The sequence below is a fragment of the Vicugna pacos genome, chromosome 25 (genome assembly GCF_048564905.1).
Source record: "Vicugna pacos chromosome 25, VicPac4, whole genome shotgun sequence".
NCBI lineage: Eukaryota > Metazoa > Chordata > Mammalia > Artiodactyla > Camelidae > Vicugna > Vicugna pacos.
Genome location: NC_133011.1, coordinates 36311494 through 36337263, shown reverse-complemented (window position 1 = coordinate 36337263; position 25770 = coordinate 36311494). Strand labels below are relative to the sequence as shown.

The 25770-nt window shown below is 54.6% G+C and overlaps 1 protein-coding gene across 1 annotated transcript in view; it reads left to right on the top strand.

Moving 5' to 3' along the window:
- Positions 1 to 25770, top strand: part of COL22A1 (collagen type XXII alpha 1 chain) — a 212646-nt gene that overhangs the window by 138449 nt on the left and 48427 nt on the right. Inside the window, exons 37-44 of the mRNA XM_072949767.1 lie at positions 71 to 124; positions 2828 to 2932; positions 5212 to 5256; positions 10618 to 10695; positions 16976 to 17011; positions 17878 to 17931; positions 19108 to 19152; positions 23508 to 23555. Coding sequence (XP_072805868.1) covers positions 71 to 124; positions 2828 to 2932; positions 5212 to 5256; positions 10618 to 10695; positions 16976 to 17011; positions 17878 to 17931; positions 19108 to 19152; positions 23508 to 23555 — 465 coding nt within the window. The remainder of the gene's footprint in view (positions 1 to 70; positions 125 to 2827; positions 2933 to 5211; positions 5257 to 10617; positions 10696 to 16975; positions 17012 to 17877; positions 17932 to 19107; positions 19153 to 23507; positions 23556 to 25770) is intronic.

The window sequence follows — 25770 nt, the reverse complement described above, 5'->3', positions numbered from 1 at the left end:
CGCCCTCTTCTGGAGGCTGTGAGCCTCTAGACAAGGTCATTCACCTTGTCAATAACCTTTCTCTCTTCAGGGCCCCCCTGGCATCAGAGGCCCCCCTGGGAAGGATGGCGAGCGCGGGGAGAAGGTAAGACACGGTGTGGTCCCTCGGCTCACAGTGGCTCTTCTCAGCATCTAGAGAAGAAGGGACGGAGGCAGCTGCTCAGCTTAGCCCTGACTCGGGACCCAGGAGTCAGAAGGGCTTTCTGAGTAGAGGGAGGGAGGGAGGGAGGAGGCCCTGCCGTCATCTCCTTTAACCCGCGCAGCAGACCTGTGCGTTGGGCGGATCCCCATTTGACAGAGGTGGAGACTGAGGCTCTGAGAGATCTGTTCATTCGTCCTGCATCCTGTAGCTGCTGAGCCTCAGACCCAGGTCTGTCTGACTCTAGATCTCATTTCCTCTCAGTTCAGTGCACCAGCGTAACCGTCCCACGCCTGTGTGCGCAGTTAAACCGTCCCGGGCTATGAGCGTTATTCACTAAGAAGAGAGATTTCCCCAACACACGCACAGAAGCCACCAACACCCAGGGCCAGAGACGGAGGCTCCAGGGCCTTTTGAAACCTTTCAGGAGGAGTCTCAGACATTTACTCTGACTTCTGCTGTACTGGCCTCTGGTGGGTGAGACCAGAGATTCTGCTAAAAGTCTTACAGCCACAGGACAGCACCCCCTTCTCAACACAGACTATCCACCCCGATGTCAGTAGCGCCAAGGTTGAGAAGCCTGGACCTCGGGCACCCTCTGGCACCCGAATGTCCTCACCTGTAAAATGGGGAGGACAACTCATTGGTCGTGGGTGGTGAGGATTAACTGAAGCGTTGATGTATCGAAGGCGGCTGAGAGCAGGTGGTGCCAGGAGCCGGTGGTCAGTGTCCCGCGCTCCCCGTGCGGACTTCCACACCCAAGGACAGGTACCTCAGCCTCCCCCAACCCTAACGCGCCGTGCACAGCGGCCGCTCCCACACTCCAGTGTCTGAGCCTGACACGGACCCCTCCCAGTCCACTGTGCCTGGAACCTTTAAAAGGAGCGGCCATTTTATGTTTTCTGTTTTGGCGAGATGTAACAAGACTGGATGTAAACGTTTGCATTTTGGTCTGAAGGCTCAGCTTTAAAGTGCGTACCTCAGAGGAGAGCATGGTTTATTGTGGAGAAGAATGATCAGCCAGCCTGTGGGTAATGTCCTGGGTTCTTGGAGCGTTCGTTCACCACGAGCTCAGTAACAACCCCTGTGTGATGCACGTGCTCATTTCTCCCTAAGACCCCCTCAGGCTGCAGCAGCGAGAGCGGAGCGAGGGAGGAAACTGGGCCCGTCTGTTCTGCCTTGATTATGCCGTGTCTGCGGGGCTGGGCTCCCTCCTAGGACACAAGTAGGGCTCTGGCCACTGAGAGGGAGTTGAGGGGGGTGAGAAGAGGTTTCTGAGGACCAGCTGAGCAGAGACTAGAAGGTCAGTGCATTGTTGGCTCACTCAGCCTCTAGGGGGAGCCAAACACCGCTTCTCAGCCGAGCAGACACCCAGGCTGAGGTCCAAGACCCAGGGCTGCATTTGGAAGGGGACCTCCGATGCTCTGCACAGCGGGAAGCATCCCTGACGCAGGACGTGCCCTTTCTGTCTCACTGTCCAGTGGCTGGCCTGACGCTTGGGGAAGCCAGTCCTGCCCTGGGCTTGCTTTGGCTCTCCTTGGGACGTCACACCTCACGTCACCTCTGCAGCAGGAGTGTCTAGAGACAACCGGGGTGCAGCTTAGGCCCACGGGAGCCCTGCCCGGGAGGCGTTCCTGTGGCTCACGTCGTTCCCCCTAGCACTGCGGTCCGCAGCCAGGGCTGCCACGGGGCCCCTGGCTTTGTGGTCAGAAAGGGTGAGCAGACTCGAAGCCCAGCTCCCTCCCGAATCAGGTCCTGGCTCGCACACGCACGCTCTCTCTCCCCACTTCGGAGCCCCACGCTGTGCGTGTTCCCGTCGCTGAAGGCCTGCCGCGTGAGGAGGGTTAGCTTTAGTCCGCAGAGCTCCAAGGTGGAATGTCAGACGTCTGGGAGATTTCAGAGAAGGTTGTTTTAGCTGAATGTAAAGACACATGATGTAATGAGACTGCCCAATAAAGGGATGAACAGACCTGGGAGGTGGTGAGCTCTCTGCTCTCAAAGGAGTCCAAGCAGAAATGGGAGGAGGCCTGCCCGTGAGAGCCACGCCTGACGGTTTCCTGCAGAGGGCAAAGGCTGGACTAGAAGACTGCTAATGTCCTTCCCAGTTCCTTGTTCCTTGGCGTATAGTCTGTTAAAGCCACCGTAACAGAGGACCACAAACTGGAGCCTTAAGCAGCAGACGCTCACCGTCTCACCGTGCTCCCCGTGTCTGGAAGCCCCGAGTCGTGGGGTCAGCAGGGTTGGCTCCTCCTGGGGCTGCAAGGGAAGACTCTCCCCCAGGCGTCTCTCCTTGGATTGCTGATGGCTGTCTTCTCCCTGCGTCTTCACTTCCTGTGCGCACGTCTGTGTCCACGTCTCTGTGTCTTATGAGGACACCAGGCCAGCCCGGCTTAGATTCTGTGCTGCGCCAGCGGGACCTCGTCTTAACTGATTACATCTTCTAAATGGAGTTCCCGGGGGTTAGGGCTTTGGCGTGTGAATTCTGGGGGACACGCAGTACCGTCCAGCTCTCTCCGCCCTCAGAGGGGGTGGGCTTTCTCAGACGGCATCACTGGGAAGCCTCCCAACCCCATTCAGGTTCGTTCGCCACCGAGAAGCTTACTGTCTGCATGTCATTGATCCTGGACACTTGTCTGCTTTGCTCTCCAGGGAGCCGTGGGAGAAGAAGGGAGCCCAGGGCCAGCTGGCCCCAGGGGCGACCCTGGAGCCCCTGGGCTCCCCGGGCCACCTGGAAAAGGGAAAGATGGAGAGCCGGTAAGTGTCCTGTCCAGGCGTTTCTGTGCCCATGACGACCGGGCACAGAGAAAAGAAAAAAAAAGGCTCACTGGCCCAACTTTGCAGAACCTGAGTCTTAGCCAGTGAAAGTGTGTGGTCGGGAAGGGGGCACTGTGTGGGGAGACAGCTTGCTCCAGTGCATTCAGACCAGGGCAGCACTGGCCTGCATGGCCTGCTTGCTGTGTGTCAGGCTCCAGCCCAGATGCTGGGGACACAGGGTTAAAGTCTGTGATGTTGAGATGCTCCTGAGACAGTGAAGCAAACAGCAAGCCAGAGCTCGGGCAGCCCTGGGGCTTCTCCATCTGTGTAAGTCTGGGCTAACCTCACATAGGAAATGGCGTTGGTGCTGAAAGTCAAAGTTGAGAAGAAATGATATTTTAGACAAAACAGCAGAGTGGGTGTTCGAGACAGATTGTACCTGCAAATGCATGCGGTGTTACGTGCAAGGAGACTTGCGAACATTTTAGTATGTCCTCCACGTGAAGTGAGACGTGTTAGTAAATTTTGCTGCAGTAACAAAGAACCTGAAATCTCAGTGGCTTTTGACCCTTAACAGAAGGCCCTTGTGTTACATGTTGATGTCCGTTGGGTTGAGCGCTGGGGCCCTGCCCCACTTGTCTTCTCAGCCCCAGGCTGAAGAAGAGGTCCATGGCCCCGCCAGCCACGTGTTCCTCACGGAGGAGACGCACGATGACTCTCAAAGCGTCTGTGGGTGTGATCCGCATCACGTCCGCTCGTGCTGTTGGCCAAAGCAAGCCTCGTGGCCAAGCCCAGCACCGGTGGGGCAGGCACGTTCACTCCCCCGTGGGACGTCTTGCTAGTCCGCTGGCAGTGGGTGGGCATGTGGATCCTCTCACAGGAAGGGAAGAGTTGGGGCCAGTAATGAAATCTTCCTCATTGGCCAGTGCCCACTCTGAGCCAGGTTCTGTCCTGACTCTGAAGACAGTGATGATGGTGGCTTTGTCATTCTCAAAAGCTCACGACCTCATAGAGTGGGACAGATGGACCTAAGTTCGAGTCAGAACAACCCCCTACCTGTGTGACCTTGGAAAAATGACTGAAATTCGCTGTGCCTGAATCTTTAATCCTAGATGTGAATTTCCTTTTGCCCTAAAACGTGAGTGATCCTGGCATCTACCTCCCAAGGGCTAAGTGACATGGTACACATAAACCCTTAGCGTGTGGCTCTCAGCCAGCTTTTGTTGTACTAGCTAGTGTGGCATTTTCTGTGTACCAGGCACTGAGCACGCCGTCCTTCATCCTCGTGTCTACGCTGAGAAGTGAGAAGTTGTTTTAGTCCATTTGGGCTGCTATAAGGAAACACCATAAACTGGTGTCTTATGAACAGCAGAAATCTGAGTATCACAGTTCTGGAGGCTGGAGGTCCAGGATCAGGGCATCAGCACGGCTGGTTCTGGTGGGAGCCCTCTCCTGGTCACACACTGCCGGTTTCTTGCTGTGTCCTCGGGTCGTGAAAGGGGCAGGGAATCTCTATGGAACCTCTTCAGTAGGGCACTAATCCCATTCAGAGGGCTCCACCCTCGTGACCTAATCACCCTCAAAGGGCCCACCTCCTAACACCATCACAGTGGGCATTAGGGTTTAACATGCAAATTTTGGGGGGAGACCAACATTCAGACCAGAGGTATCATTAAGCCTGTTTTATAGATGGGAGATGTGAGGTTCAGAGAGGAGATTCACTTGCCAAAACAAAGTCACATGGCCAGAGTGGGAGAGCTTGGCCATTAACCCACAAGGGCCTGGACCTCCCTTCTCCCTGCACTCTGGCTCTTCCAGCCAGTACTTCCAATGGTAGATTGTGGTTTGAATGCAGGCCGAGTGCACTGCATCAGCAGTTGAAGACTTTGCCCACTGGCTCCTCCAGGTCTTGACAGCACGGGAAATGAGGAAGAGATCAGTCTTTGGAATTGGGTGAAGCCCTACCTTGAAACCTGAAATCTGGCCTTGCCCTTTCTGAAGGAGTCTGCAAAATAAGACTCTTTAGTAGGAAAGCAAACAGGGAGAGACGGAGGAACTTGCTCAAGGTCACACAGAGCTGGCAGGTGGCAGTCAGAACTCACACCCAAGCGCCTCGGGTCTCAAAAGCAGGTGGTCTGCTTTGTGCCAGACACATCATGGTGAGAGTCCCGGTCATCTGTGGCTCCCACAGCATAGGGTGCGCACAGCTGGCCACGTGCTGGATGGGGAAATGCTCGCTTATCGTCCCCTGACTGTCCTCTTACCATTCATTTCCCCAGGGGCTTCGTGGACCACCTGGGTTACCTGGGCTTCTAGGAACCAAGGTGAGTATTTATGCAGCAAACTGTGGGCACCATGGGTTGCACATAGAAAGGGGCCGTGCAAAACTTAATGGTAAGAATCTCTGGTCACCTCAGTTTTCTTCCATGTTTCTCATTTTCCACCCATCTCAAGGTTCTGTGACTCTAAACTGTGACATTGAAGTAATTTCCACACAATTGGTGCTTAATAGAGCAACATGATCACAGAGCATGTGGTTTTTGTTGTGTATTAAAGGCTTGTTTTCAATGACATCCAGGATGCGGGACTCAAGGCCCCAGGAATCATGGCCGTGTCTACGTTTAACTTGTTTGCTCCATGACTTTTTCTGCTGTTCAGGCAGGTGACCTGTGTGAACGCACTGAGCTTGCACTGACTGAGGTCAGAGGGAGGCTAGTGTGCAGTCCCCTGATGGCGTTCATGTTTGTTGTTCATGATCAAAGGAAAAAGAAATGAGAACGTTCTTTGAGTGATCTAAGCAAATGTTTGGCAGCTCCCTAGTTTCTGAGGAGAAAAAAAAAATGGAAACAACTTTGCCTGGATTTGAAGGCACATCAGGTAGTTCCTTGTGCCTGGAGCAGTGAGTGCTTGCAGGGCAGTGGGCGCGTGCGGGGCGGTGGGCACGTGCGGGTGGGCGTGTGTGGAGGAGCAGGAAGCAGCACCCAGGTTCTGGAGGACCCTGCGAATTAACAGCCGAGTGAAGGTGTTTGTCAGAGGTTCCTCTGTGACTCAGTGAGCACAGCGCCTGACTGGCAGCCTCCTGTGCTCTCAGGTTTCCCCCGAGAGTAGGACCTTCAGGATCTAGAAGAAATAAATTGCCTCTTAGAAGAAAGGAAGGCAAGGACACGGGAAGTGGGGTAATGAGAAAGTGGCTTAAGATGTCCTTTCTCTTACGATAATTACTTATGAGGGTGATAAGTATCTCCCAGGCAGAGTTTAGGAAAAAGTGATATAACACAGATGGAAATGATTGCCTGGCCTCATGGTTGCCTAGTCACAGGTACTCGCTCTGTAAATATTAGTGATCCTTGTCGCTAGATCACCCCGCGGAGTCTGCCTTAGGGTTGCAGCAAGAAGGTGGGGATCTAGAGAGGCCTGACTCACCCGTCGGCTCGCTGTTGGAGAGAGGAAGCGCAAGGGGAGTTGGGGGGCAGCCCTGCCGAGCGGAGCCAGGCTGAGAGCCCGGGTGAGGCGTGCGGAGGGCCGGGCCGTGGGGTCCTGTTGACCAGCTAGTTTCAACTCCGGGGGCTCCTAGTCAGTCACGCTGTCCCTTTGGCCAAAGGAGTCCTCTTTTTAAAAATGTGGGATGTGTAAACATGACCCTTTCAGTGTTAGTATTGTAAATATTTGTTTCTAAGTTAGAATGTAGTTTAGAGGTTTCCATAATTAACTGGCGCTGGGAAGGTGAGTTGGGATTCAGAGGTCTTTAGCTGTAGAACTGAGAGCTCCTGGGGAGAAAAGGAGGGAGGGAGGGAGGGAGGGAGGGAGGCAGAGACACAGAGGGTGACCCCTGAGACTGGTCAGCCCTGTTCCTTGCCCAGGTGCTGTCCCTGGTGCTGACTGAACACACCTGGGGAACCAAGGGAGGGAGCCATATAAAGGTTGTTAGGGGCACCTGGGTAGCCCTTCCTAACTACTTAACAACTACAGGAAGATATGTGAAGATGCCTTTCCTTCTCTTGGGTGGCACTTGTTTCCTAGCAAAATGAGCAGGCTTTGCCTTCATACAGAACTGGGTTAGGATCCTAGCTCAGCTGCCTACAAGATAGATGACTTGAAGGCAAGTGGCTCATTCTTTCTGAGACTGTCCCTTCTCTGTATAAAGGAATAAAGCATATTTAACCCCCAAAGGGCTCCTGCAGATAAGTGTTCTGATGGCACATGGTGGTTGTTCAGTAAATGTCATTCTCCTTCCACAGCCTCACTCATTTCTTCCCTGAACACTGTTGAACTGGCCCAGAATGTCTTGCAGCCAAAACAGTTACTGCAGTCAGTATTACAGATTATAGCTCATGTGCCCCCTTTTTTCTAGTTGAGCCCTCTTGGTTTTGCTTACAGAGCATTAAGGTCTTTTGCTCTTTTCTTGAAGCCATTTTCTAAAAGTTTCAGTCCATTAAGCCTCGAAGTGTAGTTCCGGGGCAGGCAGGGAATGTTAGCGTCGCAATGGGCCTTAAACACACAAAGGGAGCTGGGCCTGGCTACCCAGCTGCAGAGATCAATCAGTGACTCAGATTCCTGCAGGCTGGGAGGTGTCTTTTATTATGCTCCTTTCTCAGTAGAAAGTTGATTTTGGTCAAAAGTAGAATTCAGTACCTGACAAGACGTGAGTGACGATAGATCCATTCATTCTGGCATTCAGGAATTTGCTATTAGAGGGCTGTGGCAGGCCCTAAACTGGGCCCTATGGATGGAAAAGTGTATGGACTTTGTACCGAAGGTAGGGGCTGACTCCTTTTAAGTACTTGACAAATGTTTATTGGATTAATAAATGAATGAGTGGATAGTTTCTTCTTTAAGACACTTACACAGAAGTCAGAGAGTCAGACAGACAAAATGGGAGGGCAGAGTGTGTTATGATTAATGAAGATACATACAAATTTCTTCAAGAGGACAGAGAGGAGGGCAGGCAGAGGTGGGTTTATGGGAATGGAATGACTGGGCCAAGTCCTAATTGGGGGGTGAGTGAGTGGAAGCTTAGAACCTGGAGGAAAGAACGTCCCCACAAGGGGAAGAGCATGTGCAGGAAGCAGGGATGTGAATGGATACCCTGGAAGAATACAAACTCAGTCATCGGTGTGGTGTAACTTGCAGTAGTTAGGGTTTTCTGCTGTGCATGAAGCAAAGCCTTGGGAAGAAGAAGGGAGCCAAGCCGAAACAGAAAATGGTAGGGAGAAAATCTGTGTCAAGTGTCTAAAGAGACATGAGTACAGAACGTCGTGGATTTCTCTGATGTTTATGTGTGCGTAGTTTATTCTCTGTCTTCTAATTCTGTTGATAAAACATAATAATGTACTTACAGTACCCCATGGTATATAGTCTCTTAACCTTGTAAATGAGTCTACATAAAGTACATGGGGATTTGGTAGAGTGTTCATCCCCCCCCCAATTGATGAAGGTCTTAAGGTGCAGAGAGGTTATGAGATTTATCCAAGGTCACAGGACCAGACTGACATTGTCCTGTTACCAGCCAAACTCAGGACCACTTGCCTGACGCACCGCAAAACTGATCCACTGACAGCAGGTTGTGGCGAAGGAAAAGTACAGCGTTCACTTGCAGGGCGCCAAGCAAGGAGAATGGGTGCCCAAGAAGTCTGAATCCCCAGTGGCTTTCAGACAAGGGTTTTTAAAGGCAACTTTAGAGTGAGGGTTGCAGGGTGTGTGACCAGCTCACAGACATTCTTCTGATTAGCTGATGGTGAGGTAACAGGGTGATGTGTCAGGAATCTTAATCGTCAGCCTTCTGGTCCCAGCTAGTCTGGGGTCTCCATGCTTGTGGTCAGAGGCAGTTACTGTCCTCTAACGGGGGGGGGTCTCAGTTTCTGCAGAACAGCTCACAGGTGTGCATCAGATTGTTGTGTACCCCTTGAGAAACTAGGAGGCCTGGGACTCTGTTTTCTTGCTGGACTGTTGCTTTCTTTACCATAACTCTTCTTGCTTAACTACCTTTCCTCTATTTCTGCATTCCCTCACTTCCCTAGTTAGTAACTGCTTGAGTCTGCTCTTTGGAACTCCGGGAAGGCCAGACAAGAAGCGGGGACACAGAGGGGCTTGTACCTGGGGAGGCCCCTCAGGGTCCTGCTCAGTTGCAGCCCCCCCTTTTCTCTGATACTCCTCCATCCTGAGGGGAACAGAGGCAGGACAAGAATGGGAATAAAGTTTTGGATAGATGGGTTAGTCGTAAACTCAGCAGGGGAACTTGGTGTCAGTCCGAAGACTGGACGTGTAGTCACCTGCTGGCCGGTTTGCAATCTTCCCTCCTGGTCCTCTCACTGGTGTGGGGTGCTGGTGAGGGATCCAGCACTGGTCATGTTCATTCTTAGTTCATTGCTCTTTTTCCATATTTGCCTTGTTCTTTGACTTCCTTCCTCCCCCGCCCTCTCCGTTGCATGCAGGTCAGGTTTGCTGGCAGCCCCAAGCGTCTCGTATGCCCCAGAATCAGCCGTAGCACAATGTTCTACAGAAACAGACCGCCCATCTGGGACTCTGAAGAGAATTTCACAGGGGCTCTTTTCAGAGATGAGGGTTGGACAGACGGATGCTGTAGCTCTCGGGGGGCGTGGCTGCCGTGGGCCTGGAGGGATGCAGGAGAGAGACCACATTACCAGAGTCTAGTGAGAGGTTTGGGTTTGGTTGCATCTCTTTTGTGAGAACTTCACAAGCCCTGTTCAGGTTTCTTTTCCGAACTTAACACTGAGTATTGAAAGTGGGCAGGGCTCGTGACTGAGTCATCTTTGGTCCTGGGACCTAGACTGCAGCTTGCAGCGAACAAACAACAAACATGAGTTGGCCAGATACATGGCTTACGTCGTCGTGCAAGCAGCAGTCACGCTGCAGGACAAACAAGTCACGGCAAGAAGATCTGACCGTTTTGCTGTCCCTCTACAGAAAATGGCAAATGGGGTCCCTTCCCTTTTCCCGTCTTCCCTCCTCCTTTTTCTCTTCCTCCAAAGTGCAGAATGACAGGCGCACAACAGCAGCAGCACCCACAGCAGCTCACCTGTGTGGCCGCTGCCAGGCGCTCCTTTAGTGCGCGCGGCGTCCGCTGGCCCGCTGCTGCCCGCCTGTCGTGTAAGGGAGGAAACTAACGGTCAGGAAACTTGTCCCTCTCTTAAGCCAGCCGTTACTAAGAACTTACACCCACGCGATCTCAGCCACCGTGCTTGAGGGCAGAGGCTATAGTTTAATCATTCCTGCCCCTCCCAACTCCTGGAAAAGTGACCCACAAAATGTAGGTACTTGGCAAATTATTGGTGCAACGATAAATTAATGTATTGGTGACATGGGGACTGAATTGAAATGTGGGTACATGGTCAAATTTGGGGTGTGTCCAGGATGGGACATAATGAAGTCTGGAGAAAGCACAGAAAACTTGGAATTGTGGTCATATATTGGGGGGGTGCGTATTGCTGTGATCACAGTTGGGGCATCACGACTGGGGCACAGTCAGCCCTGTTGGTGGCCATGGTCCATGCCTGCTGGACTGGCAGGGACGACGGGCTGCTGGGGTGAACTTTAGAGTGTGCAGAATCCGGGAAGGCTGCCAGACGGGGAGTGCAGTCTGGACCATGGGAGGAGCACCGTTCCTCCATACCCTGGCTCTCTCCTTCCCGGCACTGACCACTTGATTTCATGTTTTCTCTTTCTAGGGAGACCGCGGTGCACCTGGGACCCCTGGCTCTCCTGGCAGCCGCGGAGACCCGGGCGTTGGGGCTGCTGGCCCTCCTGTGAGTCCTTACTCATCCAGCACTTCCTTGCTTTCAGGGCACACAGTCGTTCCGTGCTGGCTCCCAAGGGAAGGTGCTGCCTCGGCCCTACTGCAGGGACACTCCTTGTCCAGCTAACGCAGTGGCGGCCCCTGATGTCTGCTCAGTCAGGGTGTAGGCCTGTCCACAGTGGCTGGTGTTGTTACTAAAACTTGGTGTACTTCTTATGGGAATAAGGTTTGTGGGGAGACCAAGACATGTCTGATTCAAAGAGGAGTGAGAGAACAAAAGTCGTTAAAATTGAAAAAGAAAAAAGGGCTCACTGACCAAACTTTGCAAAACCTGAGTCATAGCCAGTGAACTGGGACTGGCTGGGGAGGGGTGTGATGTGGGAGAAGCAGCATGCTTGCATGCGTTTCAGGCAGAAACGAGTTCATGACCCCTCGTCCTCCAGTTAACATACAGATGAGAACACAGAATCAAGAAAGGCTTTTATCCCCAGTGATGGGGTCTCCTCACTGGCAGTTCTGAACCCCCTACACCCGCCCACTGGGGTGAGCTGGCAGACTCCCCAGAGGGCTGCAGCCTGGCGTGGCCCTGCCATCATTTCACCGGTCTCTCCATGTCCCAGTCCACTCCCTGAGGGTTCATCTACCGAGCCCTTCCTCGGGAAGCCGGGCCACCTCCCGCTCCAGAGCCACCCAATGTCGCCCATGAAATATGCTCCTACCCGAGTGATGCCACTGGAAAAGTGATTGGCTGGCTCCAGCCAAGAGGCTGTAAATCAACTGTTCAGTGTCCTTCCTCCACCTCAGTTATTAAAAGCTTCCGTGGTGGGTGAAACCTTATTGAATTTTCATAAATCCTGTCTTTGGCCAGTAGCCTAGGCTGCTTCCTAATGGCCCGGCCATCTGCGATGAGGGTTCAGGGCTGTGCTGCGAGCAGGCATGCGGAGACGGTGGAGGAGGGCGAGGGCGGACGTGAGTTCGGACGGGAAGCAGGGCCCATTTGCAGGAGGCCTGCCGTTTGCTGAGTGCTGAGGGCTGAGTCCAGAAGCATCCACACGCTCAGTCCTCCAGGCCTGTGAAAGCTGGTTTGCTCCTTGGTGAAGGCTGGGATTCTACAGAAGCATCTCCTGAGAACAGGATTCAAGGACAAGGAGTCTGTTTGGGAAAGTAGCTCAGCCATCACCCCTCCGGGAGAGGCAGCCTCCAGTGGCACCTGCCCCCCTCCACCCTGGAGACCGATTGGTGCAGACATAGAGCTGTGCTGAGAAAGGGGTGACACAGCGGGGGCTTGTGTGCCAGCTCCTGTTGGGCGTGGGTCGCACACAGCCCTGGGGAGCTGCCCTGCACGCCGGCCGAACGTCCCCTTGTGGCTACAGGAAGCCCTGGGCAGCACCTGCAGCAAGCAGCTGCCTGGTGGGAGCGTGCCCAGGGAGTTAGGAGGGGCCCCCGATGGTGTCTGCTTCATCAGCGTCTTCCAGGTAAACATTCTGAGGTTCAGAAGGTGAAGTGACTTGGCCGATGTCCCGTAGCTGGGCCAGGGCCAGGGCTGGGACACAGAGCTCTTCCTACCTCCTCCAAAGTCAGGTCTCTTCCTCTGTTTCACCTCGCCTGTGGCTGCGGCAGGACGGGCAGGAGTGTTCATTTCTGTCACATTCTCACGTTGAGGATGGAGTCTCCTCGTCCTTCCTCCCGCGGTGCTCTGCCTACTCCAGGGCCTCTGGCTTCCTGTAGCAGCACCGACTCCCTGGGAGGGAGCCCAGGGCTTTCGCTGCCAGTGCTGTGCACATCACCGCGCAGGGGTGTGGACGGGGAGGCCGTTCTTTGGTGTTTTGGCCTCCCGTCCAAGATGTTAACCAAAAAATCCCTTTAATCTTCAGATGCCTCTGATCTTCCTTAAGCAGCGTCCGAAATGCTTGAAAATGACCCAGTTCCGCCTGAGGGCAGATCTAAGCGCCAGAGACCCCCGCTGACCCTCGGAGCCTAAGGTCTGCAAGGGCAGGGCTCCTTCTGGCAGCCTGCGTCGGTCTGAGCAGTGGTTTCCTCGTGGGCCAGCGGGGTGGGGGGGACTACAACGTGGTAATATCGCCGGAGACACCTGGTGCCCTGCCTCTGACCTTCGGGTGTCATGAGAGTCCTCCCCCGACACCTCCCTCAGCCTTTGCCACCTAAAATTGCCCTTCCTCTCTCCAGGCCTTTGCCTCCCGCTCTGAGATCACTTGCTCTGGCAGCTTGCTTTGCTCAGGCACTGAGGGTCCCCATACAGACGCCACCAGCCCTTAGGAGCCCTGCGGCCTGGCAGAGGACAGAAGCTTGGAGCTGAGCATGTGCAGTAACACACATCAGCCCCCCGAGGGGGGTGGCTTCCACTGCCCCTCTTCCCGGGAGTGACAGAAATGAAAGCCACTGAAAGCTGCAGTGACCGTGATCACAGCTCGCGTCGCCCCTCCGCGCAGGGCAGCGCGTCTGTCTCCTCATTTAGCTCATGGGCGCCCTCTCATTTACTTCTCCCAGCAGCCCTCCCAGGCAGCTCCTAGTCTCCCTTTCATTTTACAAATGAGGAAAAGCACTTAAGAGATGTGGCGCTTGCCTGAAGTCACAGCTGGGACGTGGAGGAGCGAGGACTGGGTGCCAGCATTCTAGCTCTGAGCAGGCGCCCAGAGGACGGAAGTTCGCGTTTACACGGCCCTTCCTGGTGCCGGCGTCGTCCCCACGCAGCCTGCCCCTCAGCTGTGACCCGCAAGCCCAGCAGCTGCCTGCGTCCCTGTCTCATCTGCCGGCTCAGTCCGATTCCCTCGGTTCTAAGAGCCAGGGAGCCCCCTGCTGGCCCAGGAATGAGACTGAGCAGTTTCCCTTCGACAGGGGCACGTGCAGCCAAGCAGCCCCACCGGCCGGGCTGCTGCGGGACACCCGGTGTCTCTCAGTGGTTACGCCCCGGCCGACACCCGGGGCCTGGGCAGGCTTCATTCGCTGACTTGGGCTCTTGTCCTGTTCCACGCACGGAGCCAGATCCCGGGGGGCTCGGGGTGGGGGCGCAGCACAGACCCCAGGGCAGGGCAGGGCTCCGTGTATAACCAGCAGCTCGGTATCCCCACCGTGGCTTTTAGTCCCGGGATTCTTCTGCTGATGGAAAGGAAAAGGATTTTAAATAAGTTCCTACTCTCACTTCTGGTTGGGAACTCTCTATCTCAGCACGGCCTTTGGCTGCTCCTAGTAATAGTTCCGGAGGCACGCTGAGCGCCGTGCACGCCCTCCAGGCCCCTGCGAGGCCCGACGTGCCCTGGCTCACCCTCCCTGGGGTCCTGCGAGCTTGTGCTGGCATCATCTCTGGCTCACAAATGAGGGGGCCCAGAAGCGGGCCTGGCTCACGTGGCTAAGCCACCCCAGAGCCCAGCACAGAGCCCGGTACCCTGCGCCCTTCAGGAAAAAGACGTGGGGATAAAATGCACTGTGTTCTCAGATAGCTGTCCGTCGGAGTTATGGGGCGAGGGGGTCAGCTTTCAAATTTCTCTCAATATAAACTGCAGTTCTTTAGTTGACAAAAGAAGACTTATTTTATTGTTTGGTCTCACAGAGCTTCCCACGGTCTGGACTTAGCTCGTGGACCAGTTTAGCCCGCTGCTGTGTCCGTGTGTTTCTTACCCATCCGTACATGGGCCTCAAGGCTCGATGACTCAGGTTTGATCTCTTTGGCAAGACTTCACAGAGGGTGTGTTCTTCCACAGGAAGCATAGGATGTCTGGGGGGCTCTTGTTGTGAAGTTCACACCCTTTGATGTCCAGAGCTTAGATCGCTTAGCGCATCAAGACTTGCAAATTGATGCTATTCTGGTTCAATCGGTTCCTTTTTATGTGTTAGTTAGAATATTTCTATACAGAAAAGACGCTCCGTCGTTTGGATTTGTATACCCAGTGGGACAGTCCGCGTGGAAGGCAGAATAGAAGAGCTGGTCTTTGCCTTTTGATTATTTTCAAGTAACGACTTGAAAATCTTACAAAGATGGCATCTTGCAAAGATGATGGATGAGGCGGTTTTGTTTTCTGTCAGTCATTCCAAACTCCTGGATTTAAACACGTTTGATCTGATTTAATGTTGCAGGTGTTCTTCCTTTTGATGCTCAGATTGTCGTATTTTAGGCAGACGGGAGCCCATGCAGGTTGACCCGAAGTGTTTCTGACACCAGCCCAGCAGCCGCTGACGGTGTCCTTGCTCTGTGGAAGGACAGGATGTCCTGATCCGTTTCTGTTCCTCACCCAGATCTGGAGTCAGTCGTCTCTCCAAGGCGCTGTAGTTCCTTTTAGTGGAAATGGTATCAAAGACCAAAATACGTGTTTTAGGTAATGCGACTCCTGAGCAAACCCATCAGAGGGTGTAATCTTGGAACAGAGGGTTGTTAGTCTTGAAAACATGCCCAGGCTTCGGATTTAGGAAGGGCATCGATCGGGAAGCCACCCTGCGACCCCTCCTCCACAACACACTCCTCTGTCTCCTCAAAGTATAGCAGCAACTGCCGCGGGAGTGCCTCTCACGGGCCAGGCTCTGGGCTGGTTCTCTCCTTAGGTGTGTCCTCTTACTTCTGATCACACGAAGCGAGGGGCTCGCCAGCTCTGTGTCAGGATCGGGCAGACTGAAGTGCGGAGAGACTGAGGCCAAACAGCCGATAACTGGCAAAGCTAAGATTTGATAGGAGGACTTTTTTGACAACAAAACCCACCCTTTACCTGTAGATTTTATATCAAATGACATAAGAGAGGGATTCGGAGTTCAGTCTAATGAAACAATTAAACTCTGGAGATGGATCGTTGGGTTTAATTTGGAAACAGGAGGTGCCAGCAATAGACCATCGCTCTGCCACGTCCTTGGGGATAAGTGTGCAGTCTCCGTAAGGAACGACTGTGAAAGGAACGGAATTCGGACGTGTGCGCCCTGGCCCCTGCATCCCGCTGGCCTACGACTTGACAGAGCAGTGGGAACTAACGGGGAGAAGGGACGTGTGAGTCATGTGGACCCCAGGGGGGTTCTGAGTCCATTTTCTTACCTGCTTGGCTTAGGCCTCTTGAGGTGTCCCCTACCTTCTTGAGTGCTCAGCTGTGCACTTAAAATGCTTGTTTTATTCTGTCAGGCAGCTCTGGGACACATGAGACGGGCAGGCTTTTAGGTGTCCTGGTCTGTTGCGCTGCCGGAAGCCTGTGCCTTGGTCTGAAATCTCTCCTCCCTCTTGGGATGCCCTCGGGAGTTCTCACGGGCCCTGCCACAGGGGCACACAGATGCACTGGGCTGCGAGCTGGTGGTGGGGCTGACGCCCCTGGCGAGTGACTCTGATGTGGCTTGGGCAGGTCCTTTGTCTCCTTCAGGCCTTTGACCATCAGTGAAAAGGAAGGGTGATAATAAGTGATTTTCAAGTTCTCTTCATACCATCCAATTGTAAGTTTAGTGGAGTGCCGTCCGTTTGCTGTGCTCTGCTGTGTCCGGACGACACACGGGGCTGTGCTGAGGACTGGAGGGAGCACGTGAGCACGGAGCTGAGTGCCCCCAAGGCAGCGCATGGTCCATTCAGCAGAGGGCACAGAAGGGCCAGGAACACTGGGTGGTCCATCCTAAACAGGGTGCACCCGGGGGCTAGAGACCACTTCTAACCAGCCTCCTGGGGGAGGCCAGGGATGACTTTCCTAGGGTGCTGACATCTAAATTGAGAACCAGATGTGACCAGGCAGAGAGGCAGAGCACAGTGCAGCAAAGACTCAGGGCAGGGACAGTCCTCTCACTGCAGGACCTGGAACTGTAACACTAATGTCACAAGAAGGAATGCATGTTAAGTGCAAAATCTGGAAGCCGAATCATAGGCTGGTCACACTTGAAGGATGACAGATCCATACCTGTGTGTGTGTGTGTGCATGTGTGACCCACGTGCAGGAGTGAGGAGGGACACCGTGCAGCATCAGGCAAGCAGGCCACCCAGGGAGTCTGGTCCTGAGTGCCGCCCCCCCCCCCATCCCGAGCAGGAATACAGCATGAGGATGTTGGGATGCTGGGTCCCAGAGCTAGACACGGGCCCAGTGCGTGCCAGGAGGGGGTGGCACCAGTTCAGGGGCAAATGCAGAAGGTTCCAGTGAAATCTCCATGTGCAGCATCAGTGGGCGGTGGTGAGAGGGTGTGACCCTGTGGCTTAAAGGTGGGAGGAGGTCAGCTGTTCCTTTTAGGACAATTAAAGACCAAGCTCAGAAGTAGGCACTGCAGCATGTTCACGTAACTACCCCATTTCCATTTCGCTTGCTCACCTGTTTGTTTGCTTTTAGGGCCCTTCTGGACCGCCAGGAGAGAAAGGGCCTCCGGTACAGTATGATTTAAATACGGGGCTGGGTTTTGAGGGCGGAAATTATGTTCTAATGAAAGCGGTTTTAAATTGGAGTGTCCAGAAGGCAGACGAGTTTCAAAAAAATCCCTAACATGAAACTGGGCAAAGTCTCCAAAATGTGAGCCCTGACCTATGGGCTGGCGGAGTCTCCCAGGGCCGGGAGCGTGCGCGGTGCTGGGCGGGCGGAGGCTGCCTTTGCTCCCCGCCGTCTCTGCTTCCAGACGGGCAGTCGTGGTTTAAGGAGCATAATCAACCTGCCCGAGGAGCTAGCTGTGCATCGTGGCTTCCCCACCCCAGCCGCGCAGCCACGAGCAGGGGAGGGCTCCCTTAGCCTGGAAGGCGGGGGAAGAGGCGGGGAAGTGCCCCAGGAAGTCAGATCCTTCATGAGATGATTTGTGCCAATTTCTGGTACTGTCTGGAAATTTTCAGCAGAATGAGAATGATTTTCCTATAAAAAATAATCACCGTCAGCTGCGTGCTGAGCTCTGTGCTGGGCCGGCCCCCCAGCCCCCGGGGCCGGTTATCCACACGGCGCAGGGGGGTGGGCAGGACCAGAGCTCAGGCCCGTTTCGCTGCAGGAGCTGCCTCTCCACTCCAGAAAGCTGCCTGGGCAGTCCGGCTCACAGGGAGGGCTTTCCAGAGCGTCCCCAGGTGCACTTGGCGTGTCCACCTGCATATGCGCAGTAAAGTGTGTGACTCTGACCCGCCTGCTCCCTGGCACACCCATTACATCAGCTTCCCCAGAGCAGCAGGCCGTCTGTGCAAGGAGAGCCCCCCCAGGGAAGGCGGCACTTGTTTTGCTTAAACTGATGGGGGGGGGTGTCATCTTCTCTTTTTCTTCAGGGATCTCGAGGCCCCCCTGGATTCCCAGGCCCCCAGGGACCAGCCGGCCAGGATGTGAGTAAAGGCGGCAGTGCAGGCCAGTCCAGGTCCTCCAGACCCCCCGGGAGCCCCCTCCGCTGTCTCCGGCCTCCTGGAACCAGGACACCCCGGGAGGAGCTGTCCTGCCCCACTAACCCCTGCCCCTTTCCCGTGTTTTCTTCTTCTGTTCGTTGTGACTCACAATCTTGTATTGCCTAGTTTCACTTCTCTTGCTTTTGTGTTATGCTTTCAGAAACCTGTAAGCTCCTGGGTACCCCATCACTGTCTCCTGTCATTTTGTCAGTGTTCTTACATACCTAGCTGGTCAGTTCTGCTCAAATCAGGCACGAGCTTCTCCATGGACTTGTTCCCAACCTGTCCCTGTAAGGGCTTCTCCCTTCAAGGGAGCTCTGCACACTCACCTGATGCTCACTGAGGACGTATGCCTCCCCACTTATGTGACAGTGTTAATCACCTCTCATCTTTATGGCCTGACTTTTGTTCAGTTAGATCTGAGCTCTAGAAGGTAGGAACCATGTGTCTCAGGTTTCCTTGATGCTTCACAGAGTGGCAGGTACACAGAAGTTGCTCCATACAGACTCCCTGAAACGGTTTAATGACGACCACGAGTCCTCATGGAGCAAAGACGTCTGGCGCCGCTATGCAGTGGTACTTGCTGCGTCCCTCCATCTTTCCATCTCTGTAGTTCGGCTTCACATAAGTAGGAACAATAAACTGTCCTCCCCTTCCCTTCCTTAGGTTCTGTTTCAGAGAAGAAAGTTGCCCTCTAAATCCCGCCTCCAAATGCTTGACTTTACCTGCCCCACTCGCAGGGTTACATTCTTACAGCCAGTTCAGCAGAAACCTCCTCTTTTTCAAAGCCACTCCTTCCACTTGTGTTTGGGAAAGGATGGAGACATTTGAGATAAATGTGTGTCCGTGCATGAGTTGTTTTGGGTTTTGTGTTTCGGATAGGAGCTAATAAGGGGAGTAGCTTACTGTTTGGAACATTTGCCACAGTTAAATATTTCCTGAGAAGCTTTGGGTATTCAGCTGAGACTGGAAACCGTGAATTGTTACTGGTGCCAGTCTCCACGGTTGGGTTATTTTTTCCCCTGAGTTACAGATACAGATGCTGGGAGAGGGGGTGGACAGAGCGGATCAGCATTATGTGCTTCGCACAGTTAATGTTTTCTTTCTTTCTTTTCTTAGGGTATACCAGGAAATCCAGGAGAGAGAGGGCCTCCTGGCAAACCAGTATGTCATCTAACTGTTCTGAATGAATATTGACCATCAGTCAGGGACCCAGCCAGAGTAAAATACAACTCGGATGGTCCCAGAGACTTTGAAAAGGGGGCTTTTTACAAAGCTGCGGGCAGAGGGAACTATTCAGAGATGCTGTGATGCTCAGAGATAAACCACAGAGATGCCAGTGCCACCTGCTGCTTATCTTCAGAGCAGAGAGAGAGGGTGGGGGGAAGGGGCTGCCAGATAGGAGCTGTGGTTGTGGGTTCAGAGCCATCGCAGGACGCCTGGCCACCGCCCACCCCCCGTACCCCCTCCCCAATCTCTTGCTGTGTGTCTCATTGGTCCAGCTCGCCTGTGGAGCAGGCAGCAGGCAGGCGAGCCTCGTGATACGTCCCCAGGGTGCAGCCTCCGGGGCCTGGGGGAGGACAGAGAAGGAAGGACGGTGTTTTGGGGTGAGCAGACGGGCAGTAGCAGTGTTCATGGCAAGGTCCCGACCAGCCCTTGCCCTGCCCTTTAGTTCAGTAATGTCCGTACCTCTTGGTTTCCCCTCTTTGTAGTAAAAGAGACATTCTCTCCTCTCTCCCTGTGAGAGCAGCGATGCTGCAACAGGCTGAGCAGAAACGGACAGCCCTGAGTGTCTGGTCCCGGGCCGTGGGGCCGCGCTCCAGCCCGCAGTTCCTCGTGCGCGGTAGAGTCACCTTCTAGGAACACCCACCCCACCCCAATTAACTCAGCAACACCAGAGAAGCCCCAAAGGCTCCGCCGAGGAACCAGGCACAGGGCGGCCCTCCCGGGGAGGGATGATGAAGAGGGACAGGTCTGGGTGAGCGAGGAGGCAGCGTGAGGATACAGGAGAAACGAGTCCACTGAAAGGTGCTACCCGAGGTGGGAGAGACGGTGGCAGTCACGACTCGGGAGGCTCAGGCCTCAAGGCTGCTTTCAGAAACCATTATGCAGAATCTTCACTGCAAGATGGATCTGAAAGGCCATCCGGCTCCTCTGTGAGCCTGGCTGCTGCAAGTTTCAGACAAGGACCCAAGGCACGGGGCCCCCAAGGCTTGAGCCTCTCTGCCTTCGGGGCCCAGGCTACGGGGCACATCAGAGACCCCGAGGGGTGGCCTGGTCCTCCTCGAAGGGTCCTGAGACCGTTCCCTGAAGGCCTTCTAGCGGGAGGAGTGAAAAGTCCTGCTGGAGGGTAGGGACAGCTTACTCACACCCTCCTCCTCTTCTGTGGAGTCAGATTTACAGCAGCCAAATTAACCTCACAGAATCCACCTCGTTACCCAAGTGCAAGGCCCTGGTGCAGCGGCTGGAAGAGGAAGGTTCAGACCAGAGGCTGAAGAGGGTTCAGACGACTCCTGCCAAGTCTAGACCCTGACACCCCTGCCAAGAGAATTAAGCCAGCAGCGTCCAGCTGGCAGTGTGGACTAACCGTGACGTCTGACAGCTGGTCACCGGCAGAGCAGACTGAGAGAAGTAGAGACAGACAGAGAGGAGGTCTGTTTTTGACCACCTTCAAATTCACTGCACACACAAACCCCCCGGATGGTCCCAGGGACGGCAGGGGAGCCCTCAGGGTCTCTATCTCACTAATCGGATGAGTCATGTTTTCAGGGGTCCCAAGACTCCCCTCAGGCTCTCTGACTCACCAGGAGGACTCCAGGACTCAGGAGAGCGCCTCCACTCGGGACTGTGGTTTCTCACAGAGAAAGGATGCAGGTGAAGGTCAGCACAGGGGCGAGATGCTTAGGGCAGCGTCCCTGAGCGACGAGGCCCCTCCCCCAGGGAGCCGGCGCGGGCAGCCCTCGCTCCTCCTGGCGCTCACATGTCAGCAGAGGCACGTGGGTGACAAGTGCTCTGGAAAGCACCAAGTGTCGCCACTGAGGGTCGCTCCCCCAAACCTTGGTGTGCAGGTCACGTAGACGTGGCGAGCCTGCACGGCTGGCCTTGGTCTCCGTCTCCAGCCCTCCCAGGGGCCAGACTGATACCCCATGGCCCAGGCCCCCGCCATAGGTTTGGTCGTTAGCATAAGCCACCTGCCCGGCCCAAGACCCTGGCGAACAGAGGCACTCTTCTCAGGCAGGGCGTTCGTTAGGAGCCAGCAAGGGCCGAGCCTTTGTTTGGCACGGGCAGGGTTTGGGCAGCCCAGGCCTTCTGAGTTACCCCTTCCTGCAGCCATCACCCCTCGGTGGAGATGGGGGCCCAGAGTGTCTCTCCAGCCTTGCGCCCAGGGAATTCCCGCGCCAGGAGCCCCCTTGCTGGGCTTGGTTCTCCAGAAGCAGAGCCTCTGGTGGGGATTCCCGTGCCAGCGAGTGAGCCAGGGGAGCCCTGCCGGGGTTGGAGAAAGCAGGACGGGGTAGCGGAAAGGTAGTCAAGGATGTGGGTTCAGCGTGAATCTGCCCTCAGCCTGATCCCGTGGGGAGCTCAGGTGTGGACGGCACCGCACAACTGGCCCATCTTGAGTCAAGAAGCTGCCCCTCTTCACCTCCGGGTCAGTCCGTAGTGGGCTGTGTGACCTCCCCGGCCTTCCCGGCTGGCGCTCCAGGCAGCTGGCGGTACCCGGGAGGGGAGAAGGAGCCAGCAGGGCGCGGGCGCGGACTTCTGCACCCCAGCGCTTCCCGCTGCTGATTCCCTGCGCTCAGCATCCACCCGCCAGGTGGGGCCCGCTCCTCAGAGGCGAGCACGGCACTCCGCTCTGCATCCTGTGTCCACGTTCAGGAGGCCACCGTCCCCGCACCGGCCTTGCTCCTGTGTATCCAGACCTATCTTGTGGGGCCTACAGAAGGGGGTCACAACAGACGTTAATTATCTCCAAGGCCACGCTGCCCCTGGACAGAAATTCACCCCTCGTTCTCTCTCCTTTTGAAACTGACGTCCAGCCCTGCTGCTCACTCTAATTATACAAAGGGTTTACGTGACAACATAAAAATGTCCCAAAGAACACAGTGCCAGCACTGTGAAAAGTGTCCCAGTTTGGACTGTATGATTCATGTTACTAACTTCCCAGGGAAAATAAAAAACTTCAGAAGGAAACCCCTCCGCCCCCTTTTAAAGTTCTAATCGATCAGCATTGCACAGGTCAGCCTTCCTCCCGAGGGTCGGTCTCAGGTAACTGAGGACACTCTCGGTTTCGTCTTCAGCAGTTGTGACCTAAGTGAGCTCTCCCTGCAGGGCTGGTCGTCCCTTCAGCACGTCCAGACCCGACTCCAGCCCCGGCCTCTCCTGGGCCTCCTACCCTTGTGGTAGTCGGGGGGGTTGGTCGAACACTTGAGCAAACAGACGTACGCCCAGCCTCTGCCGAGTTATCCTGCACAAACATACCCAAAGCCGCTGTCACATGGCTCTATTTAGCTGCAGGATGCGGCAGGAGCCCTGTGGGGTCAGGAGAGGAGGCAGCCAGGAAAACAGTCTTGGTTTCAGCCTCCGTAAGGCGCTAGACTGGACTCATACTTCATTAACCGGAACTCAGATTTATTCAGAAGAAATCAGCCACCAGCAGTCCGAGTGTGGCTGCAGGCTCCCCCATTCTAGAGGAATGTCGACCCCTTCCCTCTGGAGAACGGGTTCTCCGGGACTCCTTTTCCAGTACAAAATTTAGAAGTTTGCAAAGTAGCACGCCAGCCTCCAGTTCTTCTGAGAATCCTTTCTTCCCTTTAGGGTTTGCCTTTTAATTTCCATTTTCCTTCCCAGCTTTGTGTCCCTTACACCCCAGTATGAACCCAGCCCTCCATTCCATCTTGGGCTCCAGGTTGGCCCCATCGTGATGTACCACATCCCAGCTCACCGTTGTGAACGTGAATTCAGTGACCTGCAGACCCCGCACTCCTTCAGAGGCTCTGCGATTACGCCTGACTTCTGAAATCTTTCTGAAGTTAGAGACTTCTGACTCGTGATGACGAATGAAGTTCAAAATGCTGTTTTACCTGGGACAGCTAAAGAAGTTACTTGAAATTCATACTAGATTGTGAATGACTGATAGTGACAGCTGTTACCCATCTGGGGAATACAGGAGGGTCGGCCCCCTTTGTCTTCTACAGTACCCATAGGACCTGTTGGTGTAGAGGGCAGTGTGGAGGAGGGACCACCAGGAGAAGAGAAGGGACCAGTGCAGGGAGCCTGGGGACCAGAAAGGCTGATGTTAGCTAGACTCAGGACCGGCAGTCTGTGCAGTCGCTGGCTCAGCGGAGTCTTCCCGTGGCTCCCGGCGTGGGGTGTGGACCGGGCTGCTTGCATCCTGTGCATGGTGTGGCCATGTCACGTGGCACAGCTTGCACTGTGAAGGCTGCGCACTGCCTGGAGGAGCACAGGGTATACAGAGTGTGGGCATGTGTGTATGTCTGTATTTATTTATTTTTCTTTGACAGGGACCCTCTCCACTACTGTCTCCAGGGGACGTAAATCTCTTGGTTAAGGTAAAATCATAAAATAAATGTGCATGCGTTGTGAAACTGGTCTTGAGGGGATTGGGGATTTCAGTAACGTGCTCTTTTTTGTGTCTGAACCACTGTGTTAAGAATATTAACAGTATTAGCAACACTGGCTGAGACCTCACCGTGTGTCAGCGATGGGCTAAATGCACTGTCCAGGGCAGCAGCCACTGGCCACGTGTGTCAATTTAAATTTAAGATAACTAAAATTAAGTGCAATGAACAGTTCCAGTCCTCGGTCGCACTAGTCGCATTCCAAGTACTTAATCACCACACGTGGCTAGTGGCTGTTTCACAGGACAGTGCAGATACGGAGGATTTCTGTCGTCGCAGAAGGTCCTCTGGGCAGGGCTGTGCTAAACACTCCGTGGGTGTCTCTTACTTACTGTCCACAGTTACTCTCTGATATTGGTATTGTTTCTGTTTTTGCTTTACTTGTTGGAAACCTGAGACACCGTGAGGGTCAGTGACTTTCTGGGAGTGGAATCCACGCCCCACGGCTTCCAGTGGCTGACCTGGCCCCCCGCAGGACTGCCTCCTCGAGCTCTCAAGAGAGGGGCGTGGGCAGGGTCAGCCAGGTCAGGCGGGGGCCTCTGGCATGAGGTCCGGAGCGCAGGTGCGGGGGGCTGGAGCCCGTGGCCGGGGTGAGTTCAGACCTGAGTGCAGACTCAGCTCATTTTCAGGACCACGTGCACTTTGCACGAGCAGCAGACGCCCTGAGCTGAGCGTGACTCTGCTGAGACAGGGCGGAGAAAGCTGGGTGCCCAGGACCCTGGCCGAGGACCTCTGATCTTAAATAGAGGAGACCCGGGAGAGGCTGTGAGCCTGACAGAGACAGGAGAAGACTCGTGTTCCAGGAGGAGCAGTCCTGCTGCCGCGGGTGTGGAGGACCCTTTTGCTGCCTCTGTTTCCAGCCTTTGTCTTCACTCTGGGTGAAGCTTGGCACTGGATTTTGTGTGATCAGCCCCTTCCTCACTTCCTGTATTCTGAAGACCACTTGGGTGGTGTCAGAAAACACCTGGTTCTTGCATGAAAACGGGAGGAGAAGGAAAGGGAGAAGAAAAGCTCCTCAGAAGCCGGGACGTGTGATCCTCTGCACGTCGAGCTGCCCTGAGGCAAAGTCATACTTTGTGTTCAAGATGCGCAGCAGTGGGGCGGTCTTTCCTGATTGTTCTTGACAAGAGGGAGGTTTGGTTTTTCTTTCACAACCAGGACGTGGCAAGAAATCATTGTCTATTGATTTAAGCCTTATTTATTACAGGCTTTTATAGCCTTGATGATTTTTTCTTAATTTCCGCCCCATTGAAAGGCACTGGGTTTGCATCAGCCCCTTTGCCCCCACCGAAGGATTTCAACTCAGGGTGTCCCAGTCTTCAGGGCAGTGATGACAGCAGTGAGTCCTGCATGGGTTAAGACCGTTCTTCATGGCTGCAGCCCTGAGAAGGGCACTTAGTCGAATCAATACTTCTTACCTGCTGAAGGATGCAGCTGTGTTCATCAGAGCAGCCAGGAACCACGGAGGTCACGTGAGCGCCTACGTTCAGGGCAGCGCCTGGAATTCCTTGGTCCTGTGGAGTGTGCTTTGCCTGGAAACCCTGTAGACGGGCGCCTGGGCCATGTGGGTTTGCTCAGGTCTGCCATAGCTCCCTGTTGTGTAATCACCTGTTGCCACGTTGATGATGTGGGTTAAAGCTGATGGTCTGGTCCAGGTGGCTGTGGACAGGCCCCTCCCTTGCTGAGGATGCATCCTTTACTACAGAACACTTACCCCATTCTGAGAGTTGGAAAACTGCCTGGGTAGGAAGTTCAGCTTTAAGGAACTTGCGTAGCTGGAGCTGTGCCCAGGGAGGCCGTCCTCAGGGCTTCCCCGTGAGATGGTTCCCCAGGATAAGCATTATTGCATCCAGTGGCCGCAGACACCCCAGTGGGCGGGCGCTGTTACTAGCCGCATTTGACAGAGCAGGAGGCTGGGCACAGGTGGGCCAGTCGCCTGTTGAAGGTAACAGAGCTGGACGGTGGCAGAGCCGAGTCTCAAACCCAGTGAGACCAACTCCGAACCGTTGTGCTTATCCCCTCTGCCATCCACCTTCACCTCTGCCTGAGTCTGAGCTTCCTGACAGCTCCCTGATGACGTGCAGGCAGTAGCGAGTTCCTTGTCTGTTACCCAGAGGTTTGAAATGCAGGCTCCACAGCCCTTCAG